This window comes from Zonotrichia albicollis, chromosome 31 (assembly GCF_047830755.1).
Source record: "Zonotrichia albicollis isolate bZonAlb1 chromosome 31, bZonAlb1.hap1, whole genome shotgun sequence".
Classification (NCBI taxonomy): domain Eukaryota; kingdom Metazoa; phylum Chordata; class Aves; order Passeriformes; family Passerellidae; genus Zonotrichia; species Zonotrichia albicollis.
Window position 1 is genome coordinate 5051511 of NC_133849.1, and position 14327 is coordinate 5065837.

Below are 14327 nucleotides of genomic sequence, written 5' to 3' on the forward strand. Positions count from 1 at the left end.
ACCAATCACCGCGCGCCTCCCCTCGGCAAAGCCCACCTCCCCCGCACCATCCTGTCAATCAGCACACCCTCTACGAAACCAACCAGTCACCGGGCGTCTTCCCTCAGCAACTCCCGCCCCCCCCGTGCCGCTCCGGCCAATCAGAGCCGGGTCCAAAGCAGCGCCCCCTGACCCCGGGGCCGGGCATGGAGCGGGCGCCCCCTCTCGCTCCTGGGACCCCCTCAGGGACCCCCGGGAGCCGCCCCGGGCTCGGGCGGGTCCTGCGGGAGGCGCTGGAGAGAGCAGGGGAGGCGCTGGGAGAGGACGGGGGGCTCCGGGAGCTGCTGAGGAGGCGCAGGGACAGGTGAGGGGTCCTGGAGGGGTCGTGAGAGGAATTTGGGGAGGGATCTTGAGGAGGTTTGGCGGGGATTTGGGGAGCGTGTGGGGGGAACTTGAGGGGCTTTTAGCAGGGTCTGGGGGTGTCGGGGGGGCTTTGGGGGGGAATTTGGGGAGGGGTCCTCGGGGGGTGTCACGATCCGTCCTCACAGACGGGTTTCATGATGGTTCGTGGATTTGATGTCAGGATGCAAAAAGAACCGACACGGTACAAGGGGGTTTGCAATAATAATTGAAACAAATGAACCTTTATTGAATGAGCACAGCAAAATGCGATAGAGGGATTAAGGGAGAGAAAAAGATAGAGGAAGAGAGAGACAAAAGAGAGAGAGAGAGAAAGAGAGAGGGAATAGAGCTACCAAACGTAGAGACGAAGTCCTTTGGTCCAGTCCAGTCGAGGATCCGCCTGTTACATCGGGGAGATCTCGAAGTCTCTCGCTAACTCAGAGGTTTTTATTATGATAACTCTATTGGAAATTGCGAGGGGGGAATACAGATACAATAAGGAACAGATGTAACAGGTAGTCCATGCTCTCAGCAGTAAGCGAGAGCCATTGTCTTCTTGGTCCAGCAGTCACAACCTGCAGGCAAACATCTCGCTTTGGTCAGCTTGCCTGCCTCACACACCTGCCCCGGGCTGGGGGTTTCAGTCCCAGTCCTTGGAAGGAGCAGAGGGGCCTTTTCACATGGGGGTTCCATGTCTCAGTCCTTGATGGAGAGGCTCCTTCCATCTCAGTCTGTCTGTCACGGTGGTTGTAAAACAGGTGAGGGTCTTCTGTGGGGGGCCCACCTGAAACTCAGGAGAAGTCCAGCCAGGCCGAGAGGTGGAACAGCTCCCAAGGCTATTGTTGCACAAAGGGCACGGTGTCCCCTTCTTCTTCTCATTGGGCTCAGTGTAGCACACAGCAAACATCACCTGTGAGAACAATGGCTTAGCTGCGCTCTCAGGTCTCAGGCACATGACTTTCTCCCTTGGAGACAGAGATTTCAGACAGGGGGGTCTTCTCTTCAGTGGTCCCCCAATGACGATCATGAGGCAGATGAGGGAAAATTCAGACAGACTCTCACACGACCCCGTGACTCACAATTGTCTTGAGGGATCTTCATCAGCAGAACTCTGGAGCATCATTGATGAGTCTGCAGAACTCGCAGTATGTTGGTAGTATAACCCGGAAAAATAGGGAACATGGAAAGAGAGGAAAAAGAGTGAGAGAGGGAAAAAAAAGGATAGGAGAAGGAGAGGGAAAGGAAAACAATAAACAAACATAATATTGATTATCATAATAATTTTCACAAATGGCTGATTAATTAAAACTATATTATTTTGAAACAATATTTAAATGGTTTAAACCAGTCACAAATAATCAAAAGCAAAAGCAATCAACACATATTAATACAAGCATTAACTTAAAAAAAGATTTTCTAAGACAATTCACTAAAAATCTAACGTAATTCCCACAAAATCATAAATGGAAATAATAAGTTTGCACAAAGGGCACAGTGTCCCCTTCTTCTTCTCATTGGGCTCAGTGCAGCACACAGCAAACAACACCTGTGAGAACAATGGCTTAGCACTGTGCTCTCTGGTCTCGGGGCCATTGGTGTGTGTAACTTTCTCCTACAAAGCCAGAGATTTTCGGGGTGGGGTCTTCTCTTCATCGGTCCCCAAATGAAGATCATGAGGCAGATGAGGGAAAATTCTGACAGACTCTCGCAAGGACCAATTTCAAGTCTTTATTGTTTCTGTTGGGTATGGTCCATTTGCTTGCCTCAGCTGGAGGTTGTACTTGTTAAAAACGCCAGTCACTTGGTTTTAGAATTTTAAAAGTTTAATAGTAACAAAATGGTTATAAAAATAGTAATATAATTAGAGTAATAAAAATTTGAATAACTGAGATTTAGGACGATACAAGGCAATAAGAACAAAGAGTTACCGATGCTCTGGGTACCTTTTTCTGGGCAAAATAAGCCCAAACAAGTACACACATGTAAAGAGGTTAACCCTTAAAAGCAATCGCCAATTGCATATTCATACATCTCATACATGATGCATAAATTCTATTGAAACAAAGGATTCTGTCTGGTCAGTGTCAACTTCTTCCTTTGAATGCTAATGGAGTCTTCAGAGCTGAGCAAGGCGGAAAAAAGTTTCTTCTGATAATGGAGAAATGAATTCTTTTTTCTGAAAGATTTATCTGCCCTATGGCTGCCTTCTGGTGTGAATACCTCATTCCTTTCTTTAAAAAATATCCTACTGTTGAAGATTGCAGTGCAAAATGTTTTCAATTACCATCTGTATGGCAGATTACCTTTGTCAAGTGGGCAGTTTGCCTTATCTCTCTTTTTGAGTGACCACATTCACACCTCCCTCGGGAGGGGACATCTGCTGATAACAGACTATTGAATGTCACTGCATGACTGATAAGAATTATAACATCTCATTGTGAGATGCTCCGCCCAGAGGGAGGAGCCAGGCATTCCTACCCAGATATAATCCAGAGGTTTTTGAGACACCAGCATGGCTTTCTCCACTGGATTCCCCAAAGGAACAGCAGCTGCCTCTTCTTCCACTGGATCTTCAGAGGAAGAACACATCCTTCTCTGCAGGACCCCCTTGCTCCAACAGACCCACACCTGACCCTGCAGGAGGACTGCAGCCACATTTCCAATTGGACTGCCACCAACACCCCACAGGGTGTCAGGTTGGCTTCTGACTCTGTCAGTGTTGTTCTAGTGTACTGCATTGATTATTTTATTCTTTTCTTTTTCTTTTCCCTATTAAAGAACTGTTATTTCCTGCTCCCATATTTTTGCCTGAGAGCCTCTTAATTTAAAATTTATAGCAATCAGGAGCGGTGGGAGGGTTTACATTGTCCATTTCAGGGGAGGCTCCTGCCTTCCTTAGCAGACTCCTGTCTTTCCAAACCCAGACACTTGGTATCTGTCAGAAGGCAGAGGCTGTTGTCCCGTCCTGGAATGATTTTTGCTTAAAAGTGATTATCTGCACACAAAACCACCATCCGCTATTGACTTTCACAGGACAATGCCATTCTTACAGAGATACTGTCAAGTTGCCTTGTGTGCTTCTGGCTGTTTTTCTTGCTCTCTGGATGAAAACATCAGCCCAGCATCTGATGGCCAATGCTGCGGGTGCTGCCCGTCTGGCTGTGGCCAGCAGCTCATGCCCAAACACAAGCGGGTGCCTTCTGGGCAAGGGGATGGACTGGCACGAGCAGCCATTTTCCCTGGTGTCACGGTTTGATGCTGGCACAATGCCAGTGCCCCCATGAAAATACATTCTCCCTGGTGTCTGCTGTGAGATGTGACCAGGAACAGAGCGAAGCAGGCTCCAGCTTTGGAATACAAAGAAAAAAACTTTATTAACTTACAATACATAAAAGAAACACACAGAAAGAATGAAAACATTCCAAACATTTCTCCTCCCCCCAACCAATTTCCCAATACATCACAGTAAGGCAAAACCTTGGACTTGCAATTCAGTTGCCACCCCTCCGGTCACCAACTGTCAGTCCATCACCACCCCTCAGATAATCAACTCTCAGTTCATCAAGGAGAGAGGAGTCCCTCTTGTGCCACAGGCTTCCCCAGGAAACACAGTTGAAACCTCTTGTGTTTCCATGTCACACGTGGCACCGCCCGGAGATCATTTCCCATGGTGACCTCTTCCTTCCATGCCCAGTGCTCTCACCACTGCACACAGACCAGAGCTGCTTCTGGGGTTCCCCTTTTAAGGATGCTTTGCCCAGTTCCAAAAATGAGCACAGACTCTCACTTTTGGGACACCTGTCCCTCCCAAATTCACCCCCTGGTGCAGAGGGTTCTCAAGAACAGAGATCTTCTTCCTCACTGAAGGCAGAGGGCACCACCACCCTCCTCATCCATCTCTGTTCATGCCACTCCTTCACATCACATCACTGCACTCTCTTGGCTCCAAGCCATTGCCTCCCCCTAAATGCAGTCTCTGTGTCACAGGAAAAATGGTTCTGTCCGTGGCTATACAAGAAAAGTCCAGCCAAAAGCCACTCCATCATTTCCTCCCGCCTAGGATTCTTCTCAACTCTTCTGACATCTTTCACTTGCAGTGACTTTGATCACACTTGCCCATTTTCTCCTATTTCATCCCTATCTCTTTTCTCATTCAACTCCAGGAGGATCAGCATTTGTAAGGTTTCCATCATCCAAGAAAAGCGTTAAAATCTCGGGCTCTGCCTGTCCAGAACTCCCACGCTGGCCCTGCCGGGCACCTTCTCTCTGCACCCCTTCTCCTTCTCGGCTGTGCTGCCAGCACAAGATGGCAAATTTCAAGGTGGCACAGGCACAGACACCGGCTCTCTCTCTCTCTGTGGCCGGTGCCCGATGCCTCTCAGAGCTCCTTCACCCTTCCATCGTGCAGGGGCCTTCACCTCCCTTCTCTGTCCAAGGCCCGGCTCCCCTCACCTGGCCGCATGGCTTCCCCTCCCGCACCCAGCCCGCAGCCAGGCAGGGCAGCTCTGAACCTTTCACCCGCCGGAACCAAGAGAGCTTCCCCTGGGAGTTCTCTGCTTTTAACCCCCTATGTGCTCAGAGGTGAATCCATGTCCTCAGGGGCCACACTAGGTACCATTATTCAAATCTGAGCACTGATTGGTTCGACCACAACATCCCAAGAAATCTCACTTCCTTTTCAAACCAGGACAGCGGGACAAAGGGATCCGAACAGAAAATCATGAACGAGCTCAGAAACCCCAAAATAGGGGTTAAATGTAAAATGAGCGGCTTTGATTGTCCAGCACAGCCCGCGCCTCTCCATCCCCGCCCCCACCTGGCCAGCACCCCAAGTTTTCCCCTCCCCAAAAATCCCCCAGCCCGGGGCTGCAGCGTCCCGGGAAGGCCTCAGCCAATGGCAGCGCAGGCAGGCGGCATCTTAGCCAATGAGTGCTCCGGGCTTTGGATTTCCTCATCGGTTGTTGGGCAGGGCCCGTGGCCCATCGCTCCCCAGAAGCGGCGGCAGCCAATGAGAGCGCGCGGCGCTGCCGAGCCCGCCCTGCTCCGGACTGGCGCTCCCAGCGCAGCGCGGCTGCTTTGGGGCTGCTGCTCCCTGCCCGGCCCCGGCCATGGGGCGAGGGGCGGCAGCTGGGGCCCTGCTGGTGGCACTGGTGGTGCTGGGAGCCCCCCCGGCTGCGGGCGCGGAGCTCTCGGGTGAGCGGGGGGGCGGGAGGCGCTGGGACAGGGGGGGATAAGGGGGAAAATGGGGCCAAGTGGGGAGCCCGGAAATGGAGGGGGAGGAGGAGGGGACCCCCCCAAAGGGAGAGCCGGAGGGGCTGAGGGGCTGGGGGAGGGGAGGGAGGGGTGGGAGAGGGTGGAGAAAGGGGCGAAAAGGGGAGGTGGGCCCCCAAAACTGATCCCGAGGGGGCTGGGGATTGGGGGATTTGTGGGAAAATGGGGAAATGGGACCCCAAAAGTGATTTTGGGAGCGGCCGGAGGTGGGAGGGGAGAGGATGTGAAAGGGGAAATGGGGGAAGGGCGGCAAAGAGGAAGCGGCAGCGCGGGCAGGAGGGTCCCATGGTGGCCGTGGGGCACAGGGGGTGCGGAGTGGGGATCCGGGGTGGCCCCGGAGCACTGGGGTTTCTCCTGGGGGTTTGCTGGGGTGGCAACTCCGGATCTGTGTTCTGCACTCACAGGAGTGTTCCAGGAGATAAGAACGAGAGAGTGTCACTTCGTTAACGGTACGGAGAAGGTGAGGTTCGTGAGCAGGTTCATCTACAATCGGAAGCAGTACATGATGTTCGACAGCGACGTGGGGGTGTTCGTGGGGGACACACGATTTGGGGAGATACAGGCCTGGTGCTGGAACAGACACCCGGAAACACTGGAGGATCATCGGGCTGCTGTTGACACGTTCTGCCGGGCCGGCTACGAGATTGCTGCCCCGTTGCTCCTGGGGCGCCGAGGTGAGCGCGGGTCAGAGCGTGTCCCCTCGGGACCTGCCCGGCCAATGACCCTGGAGCCCCTCAAAACGTCTCTGAGAATCAGCCCAGGGCCCTCAGCCCTGCTTCAGAACAACCCCGGGACCTCCTGTCCCACCCAGTGACCCCCGTGGCTCTCCCAGTCCGTCCCAGCCTGTCTCAGTACCCGCCCGGCGTGACCATCCGGGTTGTCCGTGTAGCCGACGCCTTTTCGCCAATGAGAGGGCGTCTCTCTGATGACTCATCGGTTGCCAGGCAGAGTGCCTGGCGGTGAAGTGCCGAGTGCCCCGCGCTGAACTCGGACTTCCAGTGCCGCGAACTTCATTCCCAGTTAAATCTAATGCCTCCAAGATGCCCGCGAGTGCCATCCCAGTCCCTCCCAGTGCTTCCTCTGTCCCTCCCACCTCCACTCAGCCTATTCCCAATCCATTCCAAATTCATTCCCAGTTCATTCTCGGTTCCCGCCCGGACGTCCAACCTCTCTCCCAGTGCTCCCCACCCTGTCCCATCTCTCTCAGTGCCACCCCAATCGCTCCCCCTCCCTCTCCAGCCAAACCCAGCCCTCTCCTCTCTCTCTCCCAGTGCCCCCCAACGTGACCATCTCGCTGGTGCCCCCCTCGAGCTCCCAGCCCGGCCCCGGCCGCCTGCTCTGCTCCGTGATGGATTTCTACCCTGCTGCCATCCAGGTGAGGTGGTTCCAGGGCCAGCAGGAGCTCTCGGAGCACGTGATGGCCACCGACGTGGTCCCCAACGGGGACTGGACCTACCAGCTGCTGGTGCTGCTGGAAACCCCCCCCCGACGCGGGCTCAGCTACAGCTGCCAGGTGGAGCACGTCAGCCTGGAGCAGCCCCTGAGGCGGCACTGGGGTACGGGGGAGCCCCTGGGGGCGCTGGCAGAGCCACTGGGCTGTGCTGGGAGCCACTGGGAGGGAGCTGGAGAGAGCCAGGCTGGGACTGGGAGAGGGGCTGGGGGCTGGGCAAGGGCTGGGAAGGGGTCTGGGGGATGCTGGGGAAGGTGGGATGGGCTTGGGGGGTCCTGGTGGGCACTGGGAGGGAGTTTGGGGGCGCTGGGTGTGACTGGGAGGGATCGCAGTGAGCCCCGAGGGGCTGGAAGGAGATCGGCGATGGCAAAGCGGGGCTCGCCATGAGCTCGGTTGTGCTGGGCACAGACTCGGAGGGCTCTGGCTGAGTCCGGGGCTGCCAAGGGACTGCGAGAGGCTTTGGGGGTCCTGAGGCGCTGGGGACAGCTGGGAGGGGGCTGTGGGATGCTGAGAGGGACGGGAGGGGCTTTGGTGGCTCCTGGGCAGGCCAAAAAGGGATCGGGGGGAGGTTTCAGGGGGTCCTGGCTGGGCTGAGGGCCACAGGAAGGGCGCTGGGAGGGGCTCGGGGTGTCGGTGAGAGGTTTTGGGGGTGCTGAGCCCTGCGGACCCCCCAGAGATGCCGCCGGACGCCGCCCGCATCAAGATATTGATGGGGATTGGGGGCTTCGTCTTGGGCTTCGTCTTCCTGGCGCTGGTGCTCGGCTTCTCCCTGCGCAAGAAGGTCAGGGCAGGTGCCGGGGGTGGCGTCCCCCCCGTGACGGAGCGTGTGCGCTCCCGCCGGGGCCCCCAGCCCGGTGTCACCCCCTTTTCTGTGCCCACAGAGCTCCTGAGCCGGCGGCGGCCGCAGCCCCTCCCCGTGGGCTCGGGCCCGGCCGGGACCCCCCGCTCCGTCCCCGCTCCGCTGATTTTGGGGGGGTCCCGTGTCCCCCCCCCCCAGCCCCGCTGGCGCTCTGCCCCCGCCCAGTGCCTGCTCCCATTGCTCCCAATAAAGCTTCCCAGTTGGGCCCGGGGCCGTTTATTGGGGGTGATGGGGAGGGGTTTGGGGGGGGCGATGGGACGGATTTGGGCAAGGGTAGGGGGACAGAGGGTGGGGGCTGGGCCCGGGGGGAGCAGGAGGAGAAGTGGAGGAGGAGGAAGGAGCCGGAGAAGGGCAGGAGAGAGGAGGAGAAGGAGGTGGGATAAGGAATCAGGAGGAACCGGTGGGAAGGAGGAACTGGACAGAAGAGGAAGAGGTGGAGGAGGAGGAAGGGCAGCAGCACCAGAATCCAGCTTTTCCCCTGCCCACTCAGGAGCTGCAGCACCCTGGCCCCGTCTGCTTCACCTTCTCCCCACATACTGCAGGGCGCGGGGAAGGGGAGCTCAACCCTTGTTAAGAATCTTTAAATAATTAAAAATAACTAATAGATTTAATTTTAATAAATTTTTTTTAATATATGAATATGCCCCTATAATTTAAATTTATATATTTAAAAAATAATTTAATAATAACTAATAATTACCTGGGCCCCTTGTTGAGAAAATTTTGTTTCTAAAGCAGAGTGGGACAAAGAGATCCGAGTAAAAAATCCTGAACGAGCACAGTGCCCGAAAAATCGGGGTTAAATGTGAAATGAGTGGCTTTGATTGGCTGGCCAAGCACAGCCCACCCCTCTCCATCCCCGCCCCCACCTGCCCAGCCTGCCCAAGGTTCCACCTCCTCAAAAAACGCCCAGCCCAGGGCTGCAGCGTCCCGGAAAGGCCTCAGCCAATGGCAGAGTAGGCAGAACGCGTATGACGATTTGTCCTTAGTTTGTGGAATCGATCTCATGGTGCAAAAAGAACCGACCCGGTACAAGGGGGTTTGCAATGATAATCGAAACAAATGCACCTTTATTGAATGACCACAGTAAAATGCGATAGAGGGATTAAGGGAGAGAAAAAGAGAGAGGAAGAGAGAGACAAAAGAGAGAGAGAGAGAAAGAGGGGATAGAGCTAACAAATATAGAGATGAAGTCCTTTGGTCCAGTCCAGTCGAGGACCCGCCTGTTACGTCCGGGAGATCTTGAAGTCTCTCGCTAACTCAGAGGTTTTTATTATGATAACTCTATTGGAAACTGCGAGGGGGGGATACAGATACAGTAAGGAACAGATGTAACAGGTAGTCCATGCTCTCCACAGTAAGCGAGAGCCATTGTCTTCTTGGTGCAGCAGTCACAACCTGCAGGCAAACATCTCGCTTTGGTCAGCTTGCCTCCCCCACACACCTGCCCCGGGCTGGGGGTTTCAGTGCCAGTCCTTGGAAGGAGCAGAGGGGCCTTTTCACATGGGGGTTCCATGTCTCAGTCCTTGATGGAGAGGCTCCTTCCATCTCAGTCTGTCTGTCCCGGTGGTTGTAAAACAGGTGAGGGTCTTCTGTGGGGGGACCACCTGAAACTCAGGAGAAGTCCAGCCAGGCCGAGAGGTGGGACAGCTCCCAAGGCTGTTGTTGCACAAAGGGCACGGTGCCCCCTTCTTCTTCTCCTTGGGCTCAGTGTAGCACACAGCAAACACCACTGTGAGAACAATGGCTTAGCTGTGCTCTCAGGTCTCAGGCACATGACTTTCTCTCTTGGAGCCAGAGATTTAAGACAGGGGGGGTCTTCTCTTCAGTGGTTCCCCAATGACGATTGTGAGGCAGATGAGGGAAAATTCGGACAGACTCTCTCACGACCCCATGACTCACAATTGTCTTGAGGGATCTGCATCAGCAGAACTCTGGAGCATCATTGATGAGTCTGCAGAACTCAGCGTACATTGGTAGTATAATCTGGAAAAATAGGGAAGATAGAGAGGAAAAAGAGTGAGAGAGGGAAAAAAAAGGTAGGAGAAGGAGGGGGAAAGGGAAACAACAAACAAACATAATATTGATTATCATAGCAATTTTCATAAATGGTTGATTAATTAAAACAATATTATTTTTAAAACAATATTTAAATATTTAAATATTTAAATATTTAAATGGTTAAAACCAGTCACAAATAATCAAAAGCATAATCAATCACATATTAACACAAGCATTAACTTTAAAAAATTATTTTCTAAAAAAATTCTAAAAATCGACCGTAATTTCCACAAAATCATAAATGGAAATCAAGGATTATTCCAAAACATGTAGGCTTCATTCATAATTGCTTTGTGTCAAAGTCTTGGGGATGTCCATAGTGTAGAGGACATCAGCCAAGTTGTGTGCATTAACTATAGACATCAATCTTGTCAGCTGTTTCATGCTCCAATTCATAATGAATGGGACTGCTGATAAAATAAAACCAAACAGAAGTAGAGTCAAAAGGATAACAATGGCATGGCACACACTGTTCAGGGCACCCGTGGCAGTAGGAGATCACCTAAAAGAGTATCCCACCGCCTGTGCTCGGCATCTTCCTCCACTCTTTCCATGACACGATGTATCTGTCTCACATTGTGATGAAGAGTCACCAGGGTTTTCTGTCCATTTTTCTGAATCCTCTCAAGGATTTCCACCAAGTCTCGATGGAGCAACAGTTGTCTTACCAAAGTGAGATTCATCCCAATAGGAGTAGGCATCAGTTTGTGAATCAGTGTGTAGTTAGATTGCAACAGGTAGTGAGAGGTAAGTGGAGCTTCATAAGAGAAATCACATCCTGTAATCTTGGTAAAGTTACAAGCACAGAAATTGGAAAGATTTTTAGTTTCTACTGCAACATTCTCTACAAATACAAAATCACAAATGGTTCTAAAGCATGCACATCTATTGCCTATGTATATAAGGACTGTTTCAGAAGTCTTGTTAGGACAAATTTCAAAATGACACATATTTTGCTCTGTGTCTAAACAAATGTCTTGAGCTCTGATTGCATTGATTTCACAGATGAGCCCTTGTTGTTCTCGGACAATACAAGATTCTAAATTGACAGTTTGCCATTTCTCACCAATTTGACGGTCCCATTCTCTATGGGACAGAGAACGGCTTTGTCGTAATTCAGTTCTAATGCTATCACAGGGAAAATCAAATGCTCTGAGGCATTGTGTGTGGTTAACAGAAAAACTGGCTGTATTTGAAATGGGGTCATAGTAAAATTCACTAAGTTCCACCAGGATTGGAATTCTCTTTCAAAGTAAGTGGCATTGTCCCAAATTATTTTCCAAATTTTAGTGGGAAAAGTGCCTTCTTCACCTGCTCTTATAATTGAGGCAGCAACTGACTGCATCCACAATTGTGCCTGGATACAGCTGAGAGCCAAAGAAACGTTGTTTTGTGTAGAACCGAGTGCATCAATTACCAATTTGTGATCATTTACATTTACTTTCTCCCAATTTGGTAAAATGTTTGATGGCAATCACTGATTCCCAATGCCAGTAAGGATGACTTCTATGGTTCTTGTAATTTGGTCAAATCTCTGGATTTGGCAGCCAAATTATTCAAGTTCAATTAATTTACATGTTACGTGTAAAATCATCACCTGGTGTTACCATAAAGGGAAGGGAAAAGATGATTTCTGTTGTCCATCTCTAGTGTTATCATGGTTTATCAGGTCTTCATGTCCCTCAGAGTTCTTCTGTAAAAGTAAACACAACAGACTCTGCCACGAAGAGGCAGAAAAAGTTAGAACAATGGAATTGTCAGAGACATTTTGAACAGCAGTGGTACTTCCCCTACAGCAGCAGGGGCTCCACCAAAACAGGTTGTCCAGGGTGATGTGCTGGGTTCTTGAAATCCTCTGGTCCCCATAGTGAAGGAATTATGCTTGGAGCTGTCGGGCAAAAAGCAGTGATTTTGGAACCCGTTTACCCCCCATCTATAGTAAGAGGTGTGAGAAGTCCATTTAATCTTTTCACCTTCTGCCCAATCCTGCATACTGTGGCAGTAAGTGAGAAACATTATCAGATTGAATTTCCTGTGGTTTTAGGAGACTTGCAAACCATCCTTGCATTGCTTTAACAGAATTATCTCCTGTAGCTCTTTTAAAAGCATCAGCCTGGACCAACCCAAATATGTACACAGCAGAGGACTTGGTGTTGATACAGACAAGAAAAGAATTCTGTCCCTCACTCTGCAAAATACTCCAGAAAGTAAACAGTTCCTCAGCGTGAGCACTGCCTTGTCCCTCTCTGTTAGCAGAAGCAGAGGAGAAAGGAGGGGTTGCTGTAATCACAGAGGCAATTTTGTCTTGGCTGCTATCCAAGCTCTCAGTTTCTTGTATTGCTAAGATTTTTTCCACTCCTATGAGAGCTAAGCTAACCACAAACAATCCTTTTTCCCAGGTCGTGTATCTTTTCTCAGCATCTTTGAAGCCACGGGAATAGAAACCAACAGGCCTTGTCGGACCCTCAGGACCCCACTGCCAAATGTCCGCTGACAGCCCTGAGGAGGCAAATCCCCATTCCACCTGAAAGGGATCTGTGGGATGGACAGGGCCCAGTGCTTGGTGAGATGTTGCTTCAAAAATCAGCAATTGCAATGCTGCCTCCTGAGAAGGAGTCCAATCCCATTTCACCCCTTTGCTCAGCAAGTCATAAAGGGGAACAAATGGGTCATTCTGGTTACTAAGAAATCTGTCTGGTGTTTCTACAGGAGATACAGCTACTATGGTTTTTTGAAGGAGAGTGGTTGTAGGTTTAAGTGTTTCAGAAAGCCCTAGAATTAAAGGAGTCGTAATTTCAGGCTTTACAGGTGATTGGATTGGTAACTCATAGCTTGTAGTCTATTTTCTTTCATGCATCATTTGCAAGCAAGCAGCTTTGTGAATGTTTTCCAGGGGTTGGCTGGGGGTACCAGCTCTGGTTAAAAGGTCTCCCCTTTCCAAGGGGTTGAGGCCCTGCCCAATGAGCTGCACACGGAGTCAGGGACCATGGGATGCATCTGTCTCCCGTTGTTAAGCACACCCCATGTCCCCAGCACCCACCGGCTGCTTGTTCTGACAAGAGAATCTGATCTCCCCTGGTGAGAGACACTTGGCATTTGTGTTCTGTTTTGGATTTGTGGGGGAGAAACCCGTACTGCTTTGCAAGTTTTGTTAATTCAGTGGCAGTGTACGGGATTTCTTTGGTGGTTACATGCAGGTCAAGATCCTCATTATTGATATAGCTGCATTCTGTTTTAATTAGAGGTTTTGTGTTATTGTAACAACAGTGTTCCCCACAATTTTTCATCACAGCTAATTCTGTTTGAGGGTAATTTTGATTAATGTGAGGCATTTCCTTCTCCTCTGTCTCTTGTGAGGAAACAGCATTCTGTGAATTTTTAACATGTTCCTCTCTCAAGGCCGCCCGTAATAAATTATTTTAATTTCTTTCTTCATCAAATTGTTTTTGCAAAACTTCAACTGAATTTTGAAGTGAGTTTATTGTAGCATTTTCCTCACTTCTTGACTTAAAGCGAGTTTCTATGGCTGCTGTGAGCCAAACTCCCAAAACTGAGCAGTGGAGGGTTTTATTTTTGCCCAGGTTTAATGTTGCAAAGAACATATTCTATCAATAATATTTTCTAAATTAAACCAATTGCAGTTTGCCCATTCTTCTCCTCCTGGAGAAGAGGTGGCATTGTATTTAGCAAGCAGAGCATAAAATTCAGCTTTACCTTTTGCACTGAGGTTTTGAGTCATTTTGTGAAGGGACCAAAACCTCAACAGGGAGGTGCAAATTTAAGTTACACAATCACACAGCTTTGCTGTGTTCCCCTTTGCTTCCCTGGGTGGGTGAAGAGACAAAATCTGCCTGGGAGGCCCTGCTTAGTTTCTTTAGGTTGCCCGTTCCTTCCCAGACAGTCCAGATACACACACACCCCCACAGCCACACACACAAAACAGTTATTTTGTAACGGGGCTCAAAAACTTCGACAGGGAAATACTGATGTAAGTTACACAACCACACAGCTCTTGCTGTGTTTCCCCTCACTTCCCTGGGTAGGTAAAGGGACAGATCTGCCTGGGAGGCCCTTGCTTAATTTCTTCAAATTGTCTCTTCCTTCCCAGATAGTGCAGATGCACACCAACACAACAGAAACAGTTCCCCCTTTGGCACGGAGAGATCATTTGTGAAATTCTGGAGACAGAACCCTCAGCAGAGTATGGGGATTGCTTTCCACCTGTGCGTGTGCAGATTGCAAGAAATTCGAATCACACGCCCTGTGCTGTGAAACTTCCTTCCCCTGGTACAGACTGCACACAGC

General features: G+C 50.8%; 2 protein-coding genes across 5 annotated transcripts in view; one reads left to right on the forward strand and one right to left on the reverse strand.

Annotated features, from left to right (window-relative positions):
* Positions 1 to 14327, reverse strand: part of LOC102068849 (uncharacterized) — a 141510-nt gene that overhangs the window by 74507 nt on the left and 52676 nt on the right. The window contains exons 2-3 of one of the 4 annotated variants that reach the window (XR_012577449.1): positions 11620 to 11739; positions 10318 to 10807 (exon numbers count right to left, since the gene is read on the reverse strand). The exons of the other annotated variants lie outside the window; for them this stretch is intronic. The gene's annotated coding sequence lies outside the window, so the exon portion shown is untranslated. Of the gene's footprint in view, positions 1 to 10317; positions 10808 to 11619; positions 11740 to 14327 lie in introns of those variants that run through there. 4 annotated transcript variants of the gene reach the window in all.
* Positions 5414 to 7992, forward strand: LOC141725757 (class II histocompatibility antigen, B-L beta chain-like). The gene is made up of 5 exons (XM_074529790.1): positions 5414 to 5574; positions 6057 to 6326; positions 6924 to 7208; positions 7777 to 7883; positions 7984 to 7992. Exons 1-5 carry the CDS (start codon positions 5490 to 5492, stop codon positions 7990 to 7992), a joined length of 756 nt encoding a protein of 251 aa, XP_074385891.1. The 5' UTR covers positions 5414 to 5489.